Consider the following 20614-nt stretch of genomic DNA (forward strand, 5'->3'; position numbering starts at 1 on the left):
CACGGGGGTTTTATCCCTGGCAAGAGCCTCAACCAGGAGGGCAGGGAGCAAGCTGCCGTGGGGCTCTGCAGCTGGCAGCTCCGCTTGGGTTGCTATGCGATGCTCTGAGTGGCTTCCCTGAGCAGAAGGCGGGGATGCGGTGTTTTCACGGGAAGCACAAAACCAGGAAGGTTTCTGCGTCTTTTAGCAAAATGTGCTTTATTATTTCTTTTTTTCCTCCTCCTGCTGTGCCCAGCCTTACACTCACTGTGCATGCTAATTTTAAAGCTCTGCAGGGACTGAGCTCTTGCACTGGCTCCCAAATCTCCTCAATCTGCTGTGCCCGTTGGGTTTTCCCTGCCGGGTTTTTGCTGCATTGTGTCAGTGGACAGTCTGGTTTTTGTCCCTGCGCTCCTCGAGCGGTGGCCGATGCTGCCAGGGTTCGACCCCCTCAGCTCGGGGCTGTGCTCCGGGCTCACGCCTCCCCACCGCACAGTTTCTGCCACCTCCTGGGTCTCCGTGTCTTTCTCTTGTCACCTTGTGGTCTCGCGTAAGTAGCTCTCAACCCGCGTTCCCCCCGTCTGCCTCCCTGTGGGTGTTTTTTTGTCCTTTCGGAAGGGTCCGGCGCTCAGAAATGTGTCTGCAGCCCAGCAAGGCAGGCGCCGGCTCCCCCCTCGCCGCCCTGCAGCGCTCTGCTCCGGTGCAGCCGCGCTCGCCCTTCGCTGGCCAAGCTGCCACCTGCCAGCAGAGCCCGTGCCCCAGCGGGCTCGCAAAGTTCAGAGACCCCAAATGAGGCTGGGGGCAGCTCCCTATGGAGCCGAAGGGGAGAGACCTGGTGCATCTCCCTGCACAGGCAGGAGGGTTTCCCTTGGCACGCACCATGCTGCTTTGTCCAGCTGGTTTTAAGCATGCCGAATGCCAGGGCTTCTTCAGGGCTGCATCTCCTGGGCTTTGTCCCGTGCCTGCACTTTATTCCCATCTCTGTGGGTTTTCCTGCTCTCTGGAGGTGATAGGGCTTGTGTGTGTGTGATGTGCTCATACCCAGCACTTGTTACCTGCTCCCACTATCCTCTCAAGAGGAAGAAGGCAGGGGAGCGTGTTGAGAATTCACCATCTCAGAAGTGTGCTGGCACCAGGGGAGAATAGAGAGGAATCGTGATTGTCCTTGAGGACCTGCAGGGCTCGTGGTGCACTGAGGAGCCCCACCTTGTGCTCTGCATTTGAATAAGGCTCTGATTAAGGAAAAGGCAGCTCTACCCGTATCAGAACTGCATGATTTGGCTCTTTTTCTGTTTTTTTTTCTTTTCTTTTCTTTCTTTTTTTTTTTTTAAAAAAAGCGCTAGTGTGCCACCTTTATGTTCAAGTTCTGCAGGAAACTTTTCCTTCTTGGGCTCTACGCGGGGGAGAGAAATAAAGGAAAGTATCTGGGATATTTGAAGAGCAAAATACTTGAGGGAGGTAGCTGCATTGTGGGGTGGCTTGAAACTCTGTGACCATAATTATTTTTAAGAAATGGGAGAGTGCATCTTGGCTAAGACTTTTTTTCAGAACTGACCACTGGAGGAATTGCCTTTCACTATAGTTATATTGAGAATATCTCTTTTGGGGACCTCCAAATGCCTGTGAGTCTTCTGGCTTTGCGTGACCCTCAGGTGGTCCTACCCCAGTTAGAGAAGTGAAAAAATAATGCAAAACTGAAAGATGCTTGTGTAAGCAAAAAAGTTAAAAAAAAGATGAAACAAAGGTCGTTTGAGCAAATAATGACAACAGGAAAGCATGGTAAGCCATGAAAAGGATCTGAAAGGCCCAAGTAGGGAGAGGAACTGCTAATGGGAAAGAGACTAAGTTGCCCTTTGGAGAAGAATACAAAGTAGACCCAGGGAAAGTTCCCTCAGAAGCCGGAATCTAAGGGAGCCTTTTCCTCAATACACCTGGGTCGGGAACTTGTTTCTTGTGTTTTCCTCCATTTAGCCTGTAGAACTGGTATCTCTGAGCATGGTAGGGTTCCCATGTTAATGCTGCCTCTGTAGTGGCATTGAGCGCAAGTCCAGGCTCTGCCATGTATTGCTCATGGGGGATTTGGGCTTGCAGAGCTCATGGTTAGCGGCAGTGCGCAGGAGGCCAAGGACATGGTTCGACCCACCAAGCTGGGTAGAGTGGCCAACACTCCAGAGGGCTGTGCTGCTGTTCAGAGGGACCTAGACAGGTTGGAGAGTTAGGCAGAGAGGAACCTCATGAGGTCCAACGAGGACAAGTGCAGGGTCCTGCACCTGGGGATGAAGAACCCCAAGCACCAGGACAGATTAGGTGTTGAGCTGCTGGAAAGCAGCTCTGCAGAGAGGGATTTGGGAGTCCTGATTGACAACAGGTTACCCATGAGGCAGCGATGTGCTCTCATGGCCAAGAAGGCCAATGGGATCCTGGCTGCAGCAGGAGGAGCGTTGCCAGCAGGACAAGGGAGGGGATCCTGCCCCTCTGCTCAGCTCTGGGGAGGCACCTGGAGTATTGGGGACAGTTCTGGGCTCCCCAGCACAAGAGGGACGTGGAGCTGCTAGAGAGGGGCCAGCTTAGAGCCACAAGGATGATGAAGGGACTGGAGCATCTGTTGTATGAAGAAGAACTAAGCAAGCTAGGCCTGTTTAACCTAGAGAAGAGAAGATTGAGATGAGATACCCCCAGCAGATTGTGGTAGGCAATATCCTCTTTTACAGGTACATGCTGGGATTGCCTGAGTGAAATGGCCTTGTTTTCTTTTTTTAAATAAAAACTATAGTATTTAGGGTTTGGTCAAAATCCATGCATGTTGAGGGAATGCCTCCTGGTGGGCACTGGTCACCCTTGCTTAGAGTAAGAGCAGAAGCTGGGAAGCACTGGAGAGGGGTCGTGGACTTGTAGACACTTTGGTTCTTCTCCAGGATGCCGTGGATGTCAGTTGTTCATGTATAAAAGCACAGTGGCAGTTTTGGAGGCTTCAAAGCATTTTTGGAGCGTTTGAAGCATTTTGAAGTGTAATTATTGCATTTGTTGGGTTTGTGTAGTGGTGACTCAAGCCTTTAGAGTAATGTGTATTAAATGTCCTTGTCCACCTTTCTGCATGTGGAATTCCTTTTGGTCATGTCAGGGGCGCATGGAAAGACCAAAGGAGGAGAGGTCACGGATGGCCAGGAGACCATCCTGAAGACATGGCCTATTGTGGCTCTCCTGCTGCTTGTTTATTAATTGGAAATTAATTGGAGTTAAGAGCCAGATTTCCTGCTGCCCTAGCCACAGCCCGCCCGCAGGACAGCACACAGCTGTCCCTGTTCAGGGTTGCACCTCAAAAAAATAAAACAAAACATCCCGCAAACAACCAAAAATCGAGTCCAGGGGAGGAGGAGGGCGAAGGCCGTGTCCTCGCAAGCGCTCGAACCTGTTGCTGCCGCCAGCTGTGCAGGTTTGAAAGGCCCGGGCTGGCGCGGGGGGAGCGCCGGGGGCTCCGCACCAGCTGCCCCGGGCGCCTGGCGCGAGCGGCCGCGGCGCCAGGTGCGCCCATTGTTCCCGGCAGCCCCGGCCCGGCCTGCGCCTCCGCTCCCGCATTGTTCCGACGGAAAATCAGAATTAAACACCCACCCGGCACCCCGCGACCCCCCGCGCACACCCACCCTGTCCCCCCAGCTGCAGGTGACTTTTGCTGGCCCCAGCTGCCACCCTTGTACTTGATTACCTCCATATGGGGCTGCAGCAAGAAGTGGGATTCGCTTATTGATTTTTATTTTATGGCTTTTTTTTACTATTTTCCTCCTCCCTGTGAGCGTGCAGAGGGTGATAGCTATTAGGCCCCCACGTGGGTCACCAGTGGTGTTAGGATGGTGAGGAGCATTTTACAAGCGAAGCTAATTGCGCCCTTGCCCTATGTCCTGCTGTGCTTCCTGTCCCTTGGTGCAAAATTGCCAAAGGAGCATTCCTGTATCCCAAGCAAATCAAGTCTTTGCCCTGTCCTGGGAGGAGGTTTCTTCTTGACAAGAAAGTCTGCTGGGTTTTAGGTGTGTTTTAGGGCATGAACAGGAAGAAATAAATTATATTGCACCTATTGCAGGAATGAGTGGATCACCACCTAGGTTAGCTTGAGAAAGAAATAAGAAAATAAGAAAACAAGCTGGTTGTTAGTTTTATAAGTTTAGTTGTTTTTTTGCAAAGAAACTGCTGGTCAATAGAGGTCATACTGACCAGTGTAATTTTCTCCTAATTGATCTGCAGAGATGCATGTTCACCCAAGCCCCGGGGTTTCTTAGCAGCTTCTTGCTGGCAGAGTGGCTGGGGTGTCCCACATTTGGCTGTGACTCCAGTTGAGATGTGCTCTGGTTAACACGGGATGGGAGGGAAGGGCTGACTTTGCGGCAGGCGTTCCCTCTGCCCTGCCTGGGGTTTGAAGCGAATCTGTTCTCCTGGAGATGTAGAGCATCTCCAAACAGGAATGAAGATGGAGCTTCTCCCGAGGGCAGGGAATTTGAACTTACCCCCAAATACTCAGTTGGAGATATGTTCTAAATGGAATGTGTCTTTCTAGTCTGACCTAATTGCCTCTCCACCTCTTCAGGCAAATAACTTCTTTCCCAAGCCTGAAGATAAAGGCAACGGAGTGTCCTTACTTGGATATCAGTATGTTTGGGAACAGATTGGGCTTCTGTTGCATGTTTATGCTGCTTGCAAGCTCCTGGAGACTGCAAGAATACAGCTTGCTTACAGGAAGGGGTATAGAATGATCCCCTCTTGGCTTCATTGTGTCTCAGCATTGATTCTTTGGAATTTATCAGGTTGACCTCCGTTGTGAGGACTATTCTGCCTTGACAGATGGACTCACCCAATGCAGTTCTTGAGAAAGATTAATTAAAAAAAACAGGTGGCATGTGAGAAGGTGGGCTTAACCAAGTGTTAAGGTTGCTTACTGCACGTACATCCTTCTTCTATAGACCTTTCCCAGCGAGGATGAGGACCCTGCAGATTTCCTTCTGGGAAGCAGCAGGGTGGGCAGAATGGTATAGGTTCTGCCCACATGGAAGTGGCCTTCCAAAAATCAGCCCCTTAGATGTTCTGAGGCACAGAGCAGGTCACCAGCAAGATCACAGGTCACAAAGGACATATGAATCTAGGAAGACAATTTAATAGAGTATCTCCAGTAATTTTCCTCATGCTTTTCAAAGTCAAATCTCAAACTTAGGGGGTTTCTTCTCCCTAATTAAATTAACAGGCCATATGTTGTTTACTGTGAGTGCCTGCAATATGGAAGGAGCTACCTACTAGATCACTTTCTCTTGCAGAAGCTGCTGCTTTACCTGATGTTACTGTTCTGAAATGTTCTTTTCAGCAGCGGGTGAGATGGATGATTTCAGCCACCTCGCTGCTGTTGCTGTCACCTTCTAATCTTGATGTGTTGTATCCTAAGCTTTTCTGGCTCTGCCACCTTTTAGTCTTCTGCCAGCAGCAGTAATGCCATTTTGTTGTGTAGTAGAAGTGTATATGGGTCGTTTCTTTCTCTCTTTTTTTTTCCTCTTTTTTCTCATGCATTTTCACATGCATGTAGTGATTGATTTCATGTTTTCTGAACAGAGGAGCACAGAAGATAGCTCTGGTTTGTATGGTTTCGATGGGGAATTATTTTAACAACTACTTTTTTATTGTTGTTGTTGAAAGTAACATTAGTATCCCAGGGTTTTTCACAGCTGGAAGTTTCATAAAGTTTTCTTTATTAATGTATAGATTTAAAAAATGTTATTTTGCATGTGCTATTATCTTTACATGAGCTCTGGAGGAAGAGAGAACCTAAATCCTTCAAGGAAGAAATGCACTGGTTTATCACCTGACTCTTGCATTTATATGGATGGGAAAGTTGGGTAGGAATTGCCAAACCTATAGGAGGAATGAAAGATTGAAAGCTGTAAGATTGCTTTGCTCTTTTTGACTAGTTTAACTCACTAAATAGTTTTGTGTGTGTGTGTCATTATCATTCTCGTGTGTGCATGTGGCCTCTGTTGTGAGCTGATCCTGTGTTTCTGTGGTGTTGTATGGTGACCTGCCTCAATCATAAAACTTGTTAACAAACTGTTTGTGAAAAAGCTTGATGTTACAAGGACCGTTTTACTCTTCAGGTCCCACTCGGTTTGCTCTGGGATGTCAGTGTACCCAAAAAGGATGCGTTTGCCTCCTCTGAAAACGTGCTGCCACATTAGCATATTCCCTGTACCGTATGCTCCAAGGGTGTTTCTTTGCAGAGAAGTCTCTCTAAAGATAGCATCATGAAGTTCTGTGTTGTCAACCAGGGACACAGCTAAAAAACAACATTTGATACACAGGCAAGGTTTGCAAGTGCCATCTGGAATCTGGGAGACAGGCTAGGTTGTCTGCTACACATTCACGAGGATGGAGCTTCTCGCAGACAGCTTAATACCTTGGGAGCACCTGAGCAAGACGGTTTATTCCAAGCGAATGCCCTCGGTGACACTTGATTCCAGTGTAATCCCATGCCTCTGGGAAGCACACACAGGTGTACCCTCCTCAGGGTGTTGGAAATAATTCTATAGCTTAATGCAAAGAACAACAGGTTCTGTAGCATCAACTGTGGAATCAATTGAAATGCTCTTGGGTCAGTAATACCTTAATCCAGTATCAAGCCTACTGTGAGGCAGAACCTGAGAATGAGGCAAGACCTCATGTGTTGTCACATCTTCACGGGGGTGGTGATGTCAGGTACACAGATGTCTGTCTGTCTGCCTTGAATTCTGTTTGGCACAGAGACTGTCTTCAGAAATATACCGACACTTAAAAACAAAATCGTGAAGAATATGAACATGAAACCTAGCCTTGGGTTGATCAGCAAGATGATTCCACATCTTTGGAGATCCAGCAGCTACTACTACTCACAAGTAGATTATAAAGCATATTTTACTTGACTTTCTAGTTCTTCTCTCATAAGCAAACCTAATCTGGCTGATGGCCTGGTGAAGGTAACTGGAAGGCATTCTGCACTTACATGGTAGTGCAGAGTCTCTCCTGTGCCCAAGCACTGATGGGTCTCTGCCTTGCTGCAGCAGCAGGACAGGAAATGTATAGGCACCGTGTCGTAGACTTTGCTGTGACCAGGGGAGGAAAATCGCAGTTTAAAACAAACTTGGGGGCAATCAGGGGTGGCTTGCAGGGTCTCTTCCACTCTCTTATGTTTTTGATTTTGGTGGTTACGCTTCTTGGTTAACTTGTATTTGTTTTCCACTCTCTGCTGCTGGTGGTGAGCAGTGTTGATTGCTAATAACCAGTTTAGGGTTTAGGACAACCTGAGGAATTGGAAAGCCCTTTCTTGGTGTGTTGTAGGATAATACTTTGAGAAGAAATGCATCAGAGCCACCCAGCCTGTCTCACGGTCCTGTGGAACCAGCCTGAGCCAACATGTTCACTTGATATTCCCTGCGTGTTGCTGGAGCTGCCTGGTCTCCAGAAGCTGTCCATGGAAAGCACAAGCTCAGGGTGTTACAGCAGTGCTCTAGTGGTTTAACTTTAGGGACAGGTTTTGAAGGTGTTTTGGAGTCTTTAAGTACACTCCTGTTGTTATTCCAGCTCAGCAGGACTGCAAAAAGCTTTTCACATGCTTGAGGTCTTTGAGGTGAGGGGGAAGAAGAATTTATTTGGTGATGTGAGAAGTGCTTTTAACAGGCAGAATTGTCATCCTGTGTATGTCATTGATCAGGAGTGAATTTGATCGAAGCAGCAGCTAATGTACTTAGTGCCCAAGTGAGTGAGGTGGACTCTCCAAGAGAGAAGTGTGAATTATGGCTAGCCTAGAGAGATTTGGCTACCTTGGGTAACAAGTCTGATACTTGTGCGTGTAGCACAGCTAGTTTATGTGAAATGGTTAATTTAGTAGAGCCACAACTGGTTGTGGAGTGAGGGACATTTATGTTGCTAGATTCAGATACTGGCACTTGCAAGAAACAAAAGTCAGAGAAGCCCTCCTTCATCTCAGGCTTGCTTTGTTCCTTCTTGGTTTCTTGGAGATCTTACCCAGTTTTAACCTTGAACTGTCAGCTTCCAGGCTGCTGAGTTTTCCAATTGGGTGGTGCCTGTATTGCTCAGTTTGAGAATTTGCTACTCATTGGATGCCCTTGTGCGCAGATCTCAGGTCTGTTAGAACAACTTTTCAGAGGTCTTTCTTTAGATTGATTTATTATGGTGGGAATCAAGTCTCTGAGCAGCAGAGCTTGAGGAAGAGAGAAAGGGGAGATGGATATATATTTAAATCCTTGTTTTGAAGCCTGTGACTTAAATATCCTCCTCTATGTTATTATTAAACAGATTTAAAGTTCTTAAATGTTGAGTTACTGGTGGACTTCAAAATAAATTAGTGCTGTTTCTGAAGCCATTCTCTTTTTTTTTTTTTAAGTGGGAATATTTTCTCCTAACTTTCAGGCTGTTCAGCTTTTGCATTTTGTTGTATTAATCTTCTAGGTGTTCAGAGATGCCTCTGCATGTGTATATGTATATACTACGAAGTGTGTCTGTTCTAGCCTCTTGAGGCTGAGTGATGCCATACAGGACTGAACTTCTCAAAGTCATGAGAAAAACACATTTGTTGTATTTGAAGAGGATTTGGCAAGTCAGGAATTACGATGAAGGTGCAATCTAGTCACTGGATGCTTGGGTTAAAAATGCTTGCATGCAAGAGCAAAGCCCATCACTGGTTTCTAGATCTCTCACCATTTCTAGCCTCCCAAAGAACACAACAGCCCCCAAAATGGTACTGTCAGCAGTGTAAGCCTTGCTATCTTTAGTCACACTGAGTGGTGGTCTTACTGTATTTGTAGCCTGCTGCTTTTGGGATGACCTGGGAAACAGAGTTTGTGTGGAAGGGCCAGCTGCGTGAGCTGCAGGAATCTAGTGGAGGTTTCTTTATGCCTCCTCTTATTCCCTTGTCCCCAAAGAGCAGCTGAAACCCTCCAATTCTGATGTCAAAAGCCTCAAATGGTAACTTAACTGGCAGTTGTAGCCATGAATCGCAGTGGTCTAGGGCACAAGGACTTCTTGGTTTCCACTTCCCCATCAGAAAGACCTGTTTAAAGATCTGTGGGAGCTTCTGTAAAAGCAGACCAGCCTGCTCTGTGCTTGTGCTGGGTACTGCTCTGCTCCATCCACTGCAAAGTGGACCTGATACATGCCTGTGACCTTGCAGCAGTTCTGCAGATCTCTGCTGGGATGGAGCACCAGGCCAGATGTTAAAATTTAGCACAAATGCTTTGACCTTCATTCTTTTATTTGAAATGTCTCCAAGCAGCTTTCTGGCTGGAAAAAAAAAAAAAAAAAGATGTATTGTCAGGTTGTTTCTGCCGCATTAATGCAGGTGCAGCACATCTGTGCAGGGAACGAAGCTGGGATCTTCTGTCCAACAGCTACAGGTGGGCCACCTGCCCCGGAGCTGGCACCTGCCCATGGACCTGGTGTTATATTTGTGTGCCGGGCCTCGAGCAGCGGATCTGTAGGCAGGGATGGGCCCCAGCCCAGCATGAGGGCAGCAGGGCCGCCAGTGATTCCCGGTGAGCAGGGTTGCCCCAAGGCCCCATTAGGGTTCCTCAGGGCAGCACACATCACAGCACTGTTTACCTGCTTGGATTTATGACTTAAAACATGCCACTAAACAAAATGGACCTTCTTGATGTGACTGTCCTCCAAGGAAGCTCTCAGCATGGTCACTCCCTCCCGTGCAGAGTTCATCACCTTTGCAGTGACAAGTGGCTGCTGGTGGGAAACCGGGGGGTGGCCCCAGTGTTGCTTGACCAGCCTTTAAGCAAAGTGGTGCTCTGCTCTGACCTTAAAATAGCATCTTACAGCATCTGCTAAAACTGAAAATGATCTCTGCTTGTGCAATTTTATTTTGCCTGAAAATAAGTGTTGGGGAATAAAGTCATAGGCAAAGGGATAACCAGGGTCAGTTGCCCAGCATGGGTTTTTCAAGTGGGGTTTCTCGAACAGTCAGGTGGGATGAGATGAATTTGTGGCTGAGATCTCTTTGATGGAAATCTTACCTGCTGATGAGTTTTCCAGGTAACCGCAGTGCCTTGCACGTGACTTCATGCGTTTCTGGGAAGCCCTGCAGCAGCCAAAGCCCCCCAGAACGTCTGCTGACCCAACAGCATCGCTGCAGTGAGTCCTGTAGCCTTGGTGGTCACTGCAGGCATGAAGGAAGCTGAACAGCGGCCCCGCACAGGCGTCCTGCAGCGGGTGCCCCAGCGGCTCCGTAGATCTCGCTGACCACCGCGGTTCTGCTGCCGTAAGTTCTGCTGTGATCCCGCTCCAAAGCCCGTGTGCGCTGGTGGCTGCATCCCCGCAGACCCTCATGAGCTGCGGAGATCCGCACAGAGCAAACCGGCTACCCAAGGAGAACGACTGGGCCCTCGTGTCCTTTCCTGGCACTCCGTCATTGGAAATGAAGGCAGCGAGGTGGAGCTTGGTGCTTGGAGCTTGGAAAGCCGGAGTCGGGTGGAGCTTCTTGCTAACCTGCAAGCAGTCCAAGTTTGGAGGGGATTTATGAGGGCTAGATAAAATCACAGCCTCTGTGGTGTCCCAAAAACTCTGCTAATGTGGAAAATGCTCTGAAAAGTTGGAGCCTGTTTTACCTGTATTTTCTCGCTTTTGGGTCTCCCTTTTTCGAAGGTGAAAGTTAGAGGTTTACCTCTGCCACTGCACAGATTTTAACGTAAGTAGGGGGAAAAAAGAGGCTTCTATTCCCCAAGCTGTAATTCTCAGTGCTGTACTAAATGGCTGCTTTTCCTTCTAAGTAACATCTGGGGGTTCTAAACAAATTTTTTTTCTTTATACTTCAACAAAGTTAGCGCAACTTAGATTTAAACCCAGTACCTGCAAAATTCCAGCAGCCTGAAACTTTAATGGCAGTTGGTATCTGTTCTGTCTGCCAAACCAAATCCAGGGCAAGCAGGTTTGCCCCATGTCACAGTATCCAGCAGAGCAAAATACACATTGCCGGGCTTGGCTTGACCTGTGGCAAGCACAGGGTGTGTGTGGGGACTGCAAAGAGAGCTGGGTGCTGCCTCAAAACATCTGTGTACCTTTATAAATGTGGCCGAATTTCAAGAATGCGCTAATGCGAGGAATGGCCTTCCGTGCAGTGCCCTTCTGCGGGGGTTTCCCATGTGTTGGGTCACTTTTGTTCCTTCCGAGGACCTCGAAGAGGCCAGTGGTCCTTGGTGGGTTTGCAAGCAGCAGGGCTGCGCTGGCTGTGTTGGGGCTGGTGGTTTGGGGCTTGCTGTGTTGGGGCTGGTGGTTTGGGGGTAAACCCTTAAAATCAGCCTTTTAAGGAGGAAAAACTCCTTGCCTCTGCCTAACTACAAGTTAGCTGAGGTGGTAAAAGTGCTTTCTGCTGCTTGTGTTATCATCTCAATTCTTGCTTTCTCTCTACGGTAGCATTTAATCAAGCTGAAACTCGGGCTCCCTTTTCTGAGCTGACAGCTCTCTATGTAGTCCCACAAAATGGTCATTAAAAGAAAAAAAAAATCTCTGATACAGAACTGCTGCACCAAGTTTCTTTCTAAACCATATCCCTTTTGTACTTGTTATGTCTGGGCTCTGCCGGGCCTGGGAGCCGTTAATCTTCCTCATGTTTTCTTCCTTGAGGCAAATGAGACACAGATGTTCCCATCTGGAAAGTTAGTTCCAGCCACCAGCATTTCCCTTGCATAGTTTCGGTTGCAGTTGGGATGTTTGGAGAGCGACGCGGCAGGCAGACTTTGGAAAAGTAATTTTCTTCTGATTGTGATAATTGTGTGTTTTAAATTGAGAACTGCCATAATTTTTTCATGCAAAACGCTTTAACCTAGTAAGTAAACAGTGTGGAGGAGTAAACAGCTCTTAATATTGTAATAGTCGTGTTTTGTGTCTCCTTTCTCCTTGGAAAAAAGCTCAAGTCTAACCAATGAAAAATAACTAAAATACCTTGGCAGTAAGGAATCAAACTAATGGGTGAGCATCCTTGGCTCTGTCCGAGCACCACTGGGCCAAGTGAGGCCCTGCTGCTCGTGTGTCAGGCCATCACCCTGGACGGGGAGCTCAGGTGATGGCTGGATGATGCTTAAAAAATATATATATCTTGGATGGTTTGGAGCCTTTCTTGCCTCCCTGAAGTCCCCAAACCCTTCCTAGTTGAAAACCAGAATGCTGCCCACGCAGTTGCCCCAGCTGAATGTGATCTTCTGGCAGAGTGCGTGTGTGTGTGTGTGTGCTGAATCAAGTGGATTTATTTATTTGTCTGTTTGGTCCTTCTGGAAGGTCCTAGCCACCTAGATGAGTCTGGCTCTCCATATCTATTTATTTGCTCGGGCACTAGCTTTATAGAAAGGGAATGTCTGTGACTTGTTGGTAGGAGCAGCTCCCAGGTGTCTCCTGCACCATGCATGGGTGGTTGTTTGGGCAGTTTTTCCCACCTGAGCATCTGCTCCCTTGTTTCTTTGTAGAAGAGGTGGTTTGCTGGTGGGGATAGCCATGCTGAAGCAGTTCGTTTACCCCTGTCAAGAGTACCAGAATTTGGAAGCCCTGGTATATAACCTGCTCTGGGGTTCTAGATGCTGTGATGGGAAGTGGAAGGGGTCTCTGCAGCTGCTTGCTTGGACCAAGAGGTAATGGCTGAGATGTGCACTGCTGAGCTGTGGTTTGTACTGATGACACTCAGGAAAGCAGGAGCCACGATTGCCTGTGTAGGTGGAAGCAAAGCAGGGGGAAAAAGTCTCTGAAGCCCAACCTGTGCTGCTGATAAGTTTGTACCATTGGGCACCCGAATAGGTTTTTAGAAAGCTTGATGACGGGTGAGGCTGATAAAGATCTGCAGTCTGCCTTCAGGAATAAATTATTAATCTTATTTCCCTTATTAACTGCTTTCTAGCCTGCTAGTGAATGGCAACATACTTGGCGCTTTCGCCTTGCTCTCACCGCGGTTCGTGTCGAACGGAGCCTTGAAGCGCAGCAGCTGTGTGTGGGAGAGGACGGGATGGCAGGGGAGACGTGCGCGGTTATTTTTGCTTTATAAAGTGCGTGTGCCCGGCTCGGCAGCTCCCTCCCGCGTGCTGCAGAGCTCTGCTGCGGCGCGCACGTCTCCTCCCCTCCCACGGCATCGCGCCGAGCGGCATCCGCGCTGGGCCGCGGAGCCGAGCGCGGCGGAGCAAAAATAGACTGATTGCCTGGAGGGGAGGAAATAACTCTGCGGTAACGCGCTACCCGCTGCAACAGATGCTATAGTATCATCTTATGCAACGCCTCATATAGCCGTGACGGGAGAGGGGATGCAGAACAAGCAGCAAGTGGAGCTTTCGCTGCCCAACGCCTGCTGCTGACCTGTTGTGTGTTTCTGGGTCTGCCCATTTCTTGGCTGTCAGTAAACTCTTGTTTACTGTCTCGTTGAAGAGAGATGGCTGGAAACCCCCCTCAATGCAAATAATCATCCTTATTTGCCTATAAATACACTCCCCACCCCCCTCTGCTCTTCCCCTCTCCCTGCCTGCAGACTGTTTGCAAAGTAATCCCTTGCTTGCCAAGGCTGCCTTATCAGTTGCCTTGCTTCTGATGCATATCTCAGCCTTTCCCCTTCCTCTTTTTCTCATGCAGTGATGCTGCAAGAAGATAAAATACTGGCTTTTTTTTCCCCCTAGACAAATTGATTTCAGTTGGACCTTGGGGGAGGCAGCCAGGCGAAAAGCAGGGGAGAGTTTGCAGTAGAGCAGCAGCAAACAGCAAATGTTGGCAGCCTGCATGATAAAGCTGTTGCTTTGCATGCAGATAACCTCCCTCATCTGCATGTCTTAAAGGAGTTTGCAAAGGTGCTTTGCAAGTGGCTTGGAGCTGTCAAGGGAAAGGAAAGGCAACCTCAGAGCGGAGGAAAGATGTTAATAAAATTTAAATGCAATTCTTCCCTTTTGTCAGTTCCTAAATGTGCAAAATATTAGCTCAGTGGAGACTGAAAACAGATGGCGAGCAGTTGGAACAGATAAGCATGTTATTCAAAATAAACATTCGCCAAAGCTGGGGAGGTGGCGGACCATATTTCATTTCACCCTATTTACATTATCAGGTCAGGTTACACTGATGCTGCCTTGAGTTTGCATTTGCATTATCAACAGGGAACCTGGGAAAGCCAGCCCGTTGCAGCATGTCCTTTTAATTATAGGCTTGTTTGGGTTGCGAGGGGTGTTTTGTGAGCCGTTTCTCTGGCCTTTGCTCCGGGGTAACAGTAAGCTGGTTATCTTGCAACAGCCCTTGCAGACTGTGGGCATGGGGAGGGCACCAAAGTACCCGTCCTTTGCCCGCCCGTTCCTCCTCCAGATGGTTTCTTTTGCTGTTTGGACAAGTTTTATATTGCTTTGTCTTAAGGCCGTGATTGTTGCTCATCTGTTTGGGTGGTGATCTCGCAAAACAGAGCCGCAAACCTCTGTTTTGCAGGACTGTCCTGTCTAGGGAGCCTTGTTCGCGCTGACTTTTTGGCATTCGGCAGCTTGTGCCTCTAACACAAGTGGCCATCTGGGCCACGGGGGCTGGTGGAAGGAGAAACATCTGCCTGCGGCCGGGCTGCCCTTGTGGTGAGTAACCCAGGGGTTGCTGGAGAGGCTCTGAGGGCGCCGGTGCCTCCGCCGGACGCGACGCGGCGCAGCGCGAGCGAGGCAGCTCGCTTGGCGCGGGGCCTGAGTGAGCGGCCCCGTCGTGGGCTCAGCCTTTGGGACGGCTTCCTTGGCCGCTGCTCCACAAAGGCCAGTCCGAACTACAGGCTCTGACCTTTCTGCATCGGGGGGAAGTGGCTGCTGGGGGTAGGAGCGTGTTCAGCCTCCTCCGTGTGAAAGTCAAAAACATCTGTTCTGCCTAAGACTATTGTTTCAGTATTAGCTTGTGTGTCTTCGTCCTGCATCTCTGAATCACGGAGCAAACCCTTTCTGTATATGACCTTGTTGAAAAACACCAACTGAAACCAAAATGTTGTTTGTTCGCAGACTTTTTGCAATCTAGCTGCGAGCACCTCATTGCATTTCAAGGCTGCTCTATCTTGCAAGCTGCAAGAGAAAAAAGGAAAAGCAAGTCCTTTTATGGCCTAACTGACAGTTAAGTTCTGCTGTATCATGTTTAACGCGCTTGCTTTCTTCTAATATGTTTCATGTATTGACTTTTGCAAAGAGCTGAAGTCGGATAAGCTAGAGTGCTTGAATCCAGCAGGCTGGTTTGGAGAGAAAGCAGTTCAGATGCTGTGCAGCTGTTGTAATGAAGATGTACCACTTTGGTTCCATTTGAGGAAAGCTCTTTTTTCCATTAATTCTTCCAATGGTGAATCAAGGGGGCTCCTATACCTGCAACAAAAGTTTGGAAGATAGTGCTGTCCATCCTCTCTGTTCTTCTGAAGTAGCTACCTCCAGTAGCTCTACAGTAGCACTCTAAGAAACGAGTGAAAAAAGTCTCAAGCCAGGGAGCTGTATATAACTGTTTTCAAGCTCAGAAGCATGAAGAGATAAGTAAAGCGAGCTTCTTTATATACTTCCAGTTTCCAAAGAGATCAGATGCTAGCCATTCTTGAGAGGTTACCTGTCATAGCAACACTCCTTTATTATTAGATACTATGGTCGGAAGGCTTCCTTAAAGAAAATAAATATGATGAAATTGGTCTCAAGCAGCTGTTTAAAATGTCCCTATCTGTGTTGTGCAACTGCAGGGAAGGCTTGAGCCACAGTTCTCCCCGCAATGACATGCTCAGGACGGGGATGCTCTCTGACAACTACTCCTAGCCCTGAATTTTATTCTGCTTTGTTGTACTTTGATATAATTTATTCTCTTCTTCTCCCATTAAGGGAGGATTATTGACTGCGTTTAGTCTTAATTGATGCTCCTTTTTAATTTGCTGTTCTAGGGCTAGAATTGGAGCAGTAGAAGAAATAGAGCATGTCAAGAGTTAACATGGAGAATCAAGTAAAAGCAGGACCTTGTGGTATGGTGCTTGGACAAGAAGAGAGATGTTACGTTTCAGGTCCACGTGGGCACTCAGTCCCTCATGTACTTGGACTCCTGAAATGGCACACACGAGTGTATAGCATGCAGCAGTATCTTGTATATATTTGTATCTTTGGGGAAGAGTTGCTGGTTTCTGAGGTGCTGCAGCCAGGCCAGACACAGGCTGGCAGCTGATGGAGCACCAGCTCGCAGTGCTGTTCCAGCTGGGACACATGTCTCTGGCCTCCAAAGGCTGGGGTGGCACTTGGCTTCTGCGCAGGACTTCAGCAGAATGGACTGCTCAGGTAGCACAACTTGCAGGTGTCTTGAGGAGCTGCTGCTCCAGAGATCTCCACCTCGTTCTGAGCTCACCCTCAATCCCGGGCTCAAGTACTTGCGCTGGGTCTGGTTTGCTCACATGATTCTCATTAAATTATTGTATTCAGGCTCAAAGTCAGAAGTTGCAGAAAGATGCTTTTTAATCTGCATTTATAGATGCCCTGGATCATTAACAGGAAGCTTTTAAATTTAACAACCCTGTTTACTTCTTGTCTGTCTGCCAGAGCGAGCCCGGAAGAGAAGGTGTTGGCTTCTCCGGGGATCTGCTCTTGTCTCATGCCACAGCACAGCAGTAGCTGGTTTTATTTTAGGGGAATAAATTGCATGTAACTCTTTTTCTTTTTCCCCATGTGCGTTAACGAGAGCAGCTCCGCTTGCTTTGCCAGCACTTTGATACTGTATTTAATGCATCCTAGGAATGTTTTAGGAGGAAAGAGAAACATTAAGAATTTAATGAATCATTAAGATTCATTAAGAATGAGAAACATTAAGAAACATTAAGAATTTAATGAATCTGTCCAGAACGTGGTGATATCGGGGTATCCATGTATACCTGTGGAAGAGGGTTTTGTAGGAAGGCAGGAAAGTGGTGATATCTGATGTCTGAAGCGTGTCTGAAGCATGTGGTTGGAGGGGAAAGTGGCAAAACCCGTTAAGTGCAGGGAGGACTTGGGTATGGAGGTCTCCTTGGCAAGTGTTCGGACAGGCAGGCACAGAGGTGGGCAAAGAATTTGCAGAGAATAGTGTCAAGCAAATCTCACTTCTGCTTGTGGATTGCATGCAAAGAGTTGCTGGTTCTCATGGTTTTGCTCCTCATTTTGCAATTATTTGTATGTTCAGAGCAAATCTGTTTCCATGCCCTGCTAGCTCTCAAGCAGCTGGCAGCAAGTGGCAGGTGGTCACAATTAGTGCCCTTGAGACTGGAAAAGGTGGGTCATGCAGCCGTGTTCCTCCTCCCTACCTGGGTGAGTGACTTCAACCCAGGTGCTTCAGGCTGGAAACGCTCTTAACTCCACGTGCAGACCCTGCTACGTCCATGCAGAGATGGGGAAGGAGATGGACCAAGTGCATGTGACTAGTGGCTGGCAATGTTAATTTAATAATGTTAATGTTAACGTTATAATAATACATTATATTATAAATATACATTATATTATACATTATATTACATTATATTATAAATATTAATTACATTATATTATAATACTTTATATTATAAATATTAATAGCAGTTTCGCAGGGCTTTAGCAATCTCCCCACTTTGGGAAAGCAAAGCTTAGGAAGTTCTTCTGAAAAGAGACTCAAATAAATGAAGATACAAACTTGCTGGAGATTTGGATTTTAAAATGACTGCAGCCCCAGACCCAAGCCCAGCAGTGCCAGCAGCAAGGAGATGGATGGAGTCTCTTGCTTATGGGGGAACGTAGGTTTTCATGTATTTGTCTCCACTTCCTCTTCTGCAGTGGGTGTCCATAATCCTGCAAACAAGAGAAAAACAACCAAAACAATGAGGAATGAGACATTTATTTGTTGCCTCACTTGCTTTACTGATGACATGCCATAAGGAAAATAAATGAGGCAGCTCTCACGCAGTGCCTGTTGCAAAATCAGCTGCTTGTGCCTTGCCAAACTGAGTGGCCATGAGCACCAGTGCCAAGTGCTGCGGGCTCAGGTGCCTGTTTGCACTCTCTGCCGTCCGGAACTGGCATCTTTGTGGTCAGGAGTTGCAGAGCGGCCGCTCTCTTCAAAAACAAGGCTTACACAAAAGCAAATGGTGAAAAAAACCCTTGGGGACAGATCTTGGGGCAAAATGGTCTGCCCAAGGTAACAGGCCACTGAGCATCTGTGGCCCAAGCTGCTCCCCCAGGACTGGGGACGGCTGGTGCATGCAGGCGCCCACGGGACGGGCCATGCGGTGCTCATCACGGCTAACGTTTCCTCCTCCTTCTCCTGCTGCAGTTGCCGGTGATAAGAGGGTGCCAGTGATGCCTGGCTCGCCAGTGGAAGTGAAGATCCAGTCAAGGTCCTCGCCGCCCAGCATGCCACCGCTGCCCCCTGTGAACCCCGGTGGCCCCCGGCCCGTCTCCTTCACTCCAGCAGCACGTAAGTGCTTTTCCGTGGGGTTCTCCGATGCTCACAAATCCATGTTTTGGCCACCCGTCTGTGCCCACGGGTGGCACAGTGACCATAATTGATCCCATAGACAAAAAAGCAAATGAGAACTTGGGGGTTCTTGCTTTTGGCCACTTACCTGGGACATTTAAGGAGATCTATAACCTTCTTGACAACCGTTCCCTGCTGCAGCCTGGGCTGTCGGAGCTGCCCCTGGGCCGTCTCCTTGCAAGTACTGCCTGGATTTCCAGGAGAAATTCCTTAAGGCATTGCGGTCTGCCATCAGGTCAGCCAAGGGCTGGGCTTTCCCTAGGGTCTTTGGAGAATTGCTGCCTACGCTGCTGCAGCTCACATTGTAGACAGCACTTCTGAAACCAAGATGAGCACGTTTCTTCTTTTCTGCTTCCCATCCAGGTGTTCCCTGCTATCCATTCCTTGCCGTCTGTCCAGATTTTGTCCATCTTTTCTGCATCCTTCCTCTTAATCCTTTCTATTAAGCCACAGTTCATCCTTGCCTAGCCATAAGTCAGCCTCACTCATGCTTGCTTGTTGTGTTAGGATGTTCCTCAGAGGTGACTTCCGTGAACAGGGACTTTCTATGGCTACAACCTCTTTCCCAAAGCCTGGAAGGAATCCAGGCTCATTTTTCTCCTTTAGCCAACATAGAAGGCAAAGCTGACCTGTTTTACTTAACAGTTACATTTGGAACGATCTGTTAAATATATATTATATATAATATATTATTGTACCCCAAGAAGGAATGGTTATGTTTGGAATTGGAATGGAAAATAATGGAATTATTTTTCAATTTCTCCTCAGTTTTTTCCCCAAGCTTACTGTGCCTCTAGCTTCTCTTCTATTACCGCAAAACCTCATGAGGTCTCTAATACCTCACAGTTTAACACTGACAAGGAGCTTCATAGATTTCTTTAGCTCAGTCTCTTTCAGGAGATACATTCACTAATGTAATGAGCAATGCTGGCAGTAACACAAATCACTGGGTTATCCCACCAGACACATTGTCCCCGTCTGTATACACTGAAGATTTTTAAATAGCTGTCCTTTTACTGAGGCAGAAAAAGCCATTAGCAAAGTGACAGAAATTAATTTTTCCAGAAAGGATGTTTGACACTCTATTAAAGTCCAAGTAGCTTGAACCTCCTGATTCCAGTTCGCTTAATTACCTCTGTGCAAGAGAAATGTTAAAGGCAACCTGTGGCAAAATTTATTTTTTGATTCTTAGGTTTCAAACATCCTTCTTCAGCCCACTTTGCTCCCCTGGCAATGCATGTCCCTTGAGACTTTTCAGGCAACTCTCAGTTACTCTGCAATAAAGTAACTTGCAGGTGGGTAAGGTGCCTTGGTCAAGGCTTTCAGAGAGCAGAGACCTCTGCTATCTGAGCCCATTTGAATGACTTTCTCTTGGGTTTACACCATTTTTGTCTTGAAATAAGAGCTCGTTATGAGTCACCACCAGAATCCCTGACTTTGAACTTAGCTCTGCATTAGCTTTAGTGGAGTGGGGACCCCACATAGAGCTGATCCTGCCCTTTGGCCCTGCAGCACGTATCTGTGTCTCCCCTGGGTTGGAGGAGGCATTGTGGACTACACTTGCTAAGTTGTCCTGCTCTGTCACCAAATTACGCATGCTGCTCTGTCCTCCTTTTAGAACAAGTGTTCCCCTTCATCTCTTCATCTCTGTGCTTACAAAGGGCTGCATCCTTGTTGCAGCCCAGAAAAGCCGGTCCCCTCCTCGTTAGCACGAGTGACTTTGATGCTCTCTTTACAATTATCTTTTCCTGGGATCTGTAACTGACTCTGGGTAACGTACCAGGTTCTTCCCGCATGCATCATGCTGGGTCCAGGTGTGTGAGCCCACATAACCTCAGACCTCGGAGAGCCCCAGCGCGGTTTAACTGTTGAAGTTCCTCCTGCCAGTTTCTCTGAAAAGCCTTTCCCAGGGCCACTCTTTCCAAGATCCGAGGATTTTGTAGGGATCCCTGCTGCAGCAGGTGCCTTGGCACCTCTGTGCTGAGCTCTGTCCGTCTCCCCTGTCTGTTCCACGTGTCGGTGGCTCTCTGTACCACCTGCCGTGGTGGCTCTTCTAGGATCACTGATGCTCCCAGCACTTTTATAACTTCATGCTGCTAGCAACCTTTTCTTCAGCACTTGCATCACTAGGGGACCAGGTTGAGCT

At 47.9% G+C, this 20614-nt stretch overlaps 1 protein-coding gene across 1 annotated transcript in view; it reads left to right on the plus strand.

The window, feature by feature from the left end:
* The window catches only part of CBFA2T2 (CBFA2/RUNX1 partner transcriptional co-repressor 2), a 49465-nt gene that overhangs the window by 17367 nt on the left and 11484 nt on the right, over positions 1–20614 (plus strand). Inside the window, exon 2 of the mRNA XM_088538743.1 lies at positions 18265–18408. Coding sequence (XP_088394869.1) covers positions 18265–18408 — 144 coding nt within the window. The remainder of the gene's footprint in view (positions 1–18264; positions 18409–20614) is intronic.

This window comes from Tinamus guttatus, unplaced genomic scaffold, assembly GCF_059628265.1.
Source record: "Tinamus guttatus ecotype Peru unplaced genomic scaffold, ASM5962826v1 Tinamus_guttatus_pri_ptg001150l, whole genome shotgun sequence".
NCBI classification, from domain to species: domain Eukaryota; kingdom Metazoa; phylum Chordata; class Aves; order Tinamiformes; family Tinamidae; genus Tinamus; species Tinamus guttatus.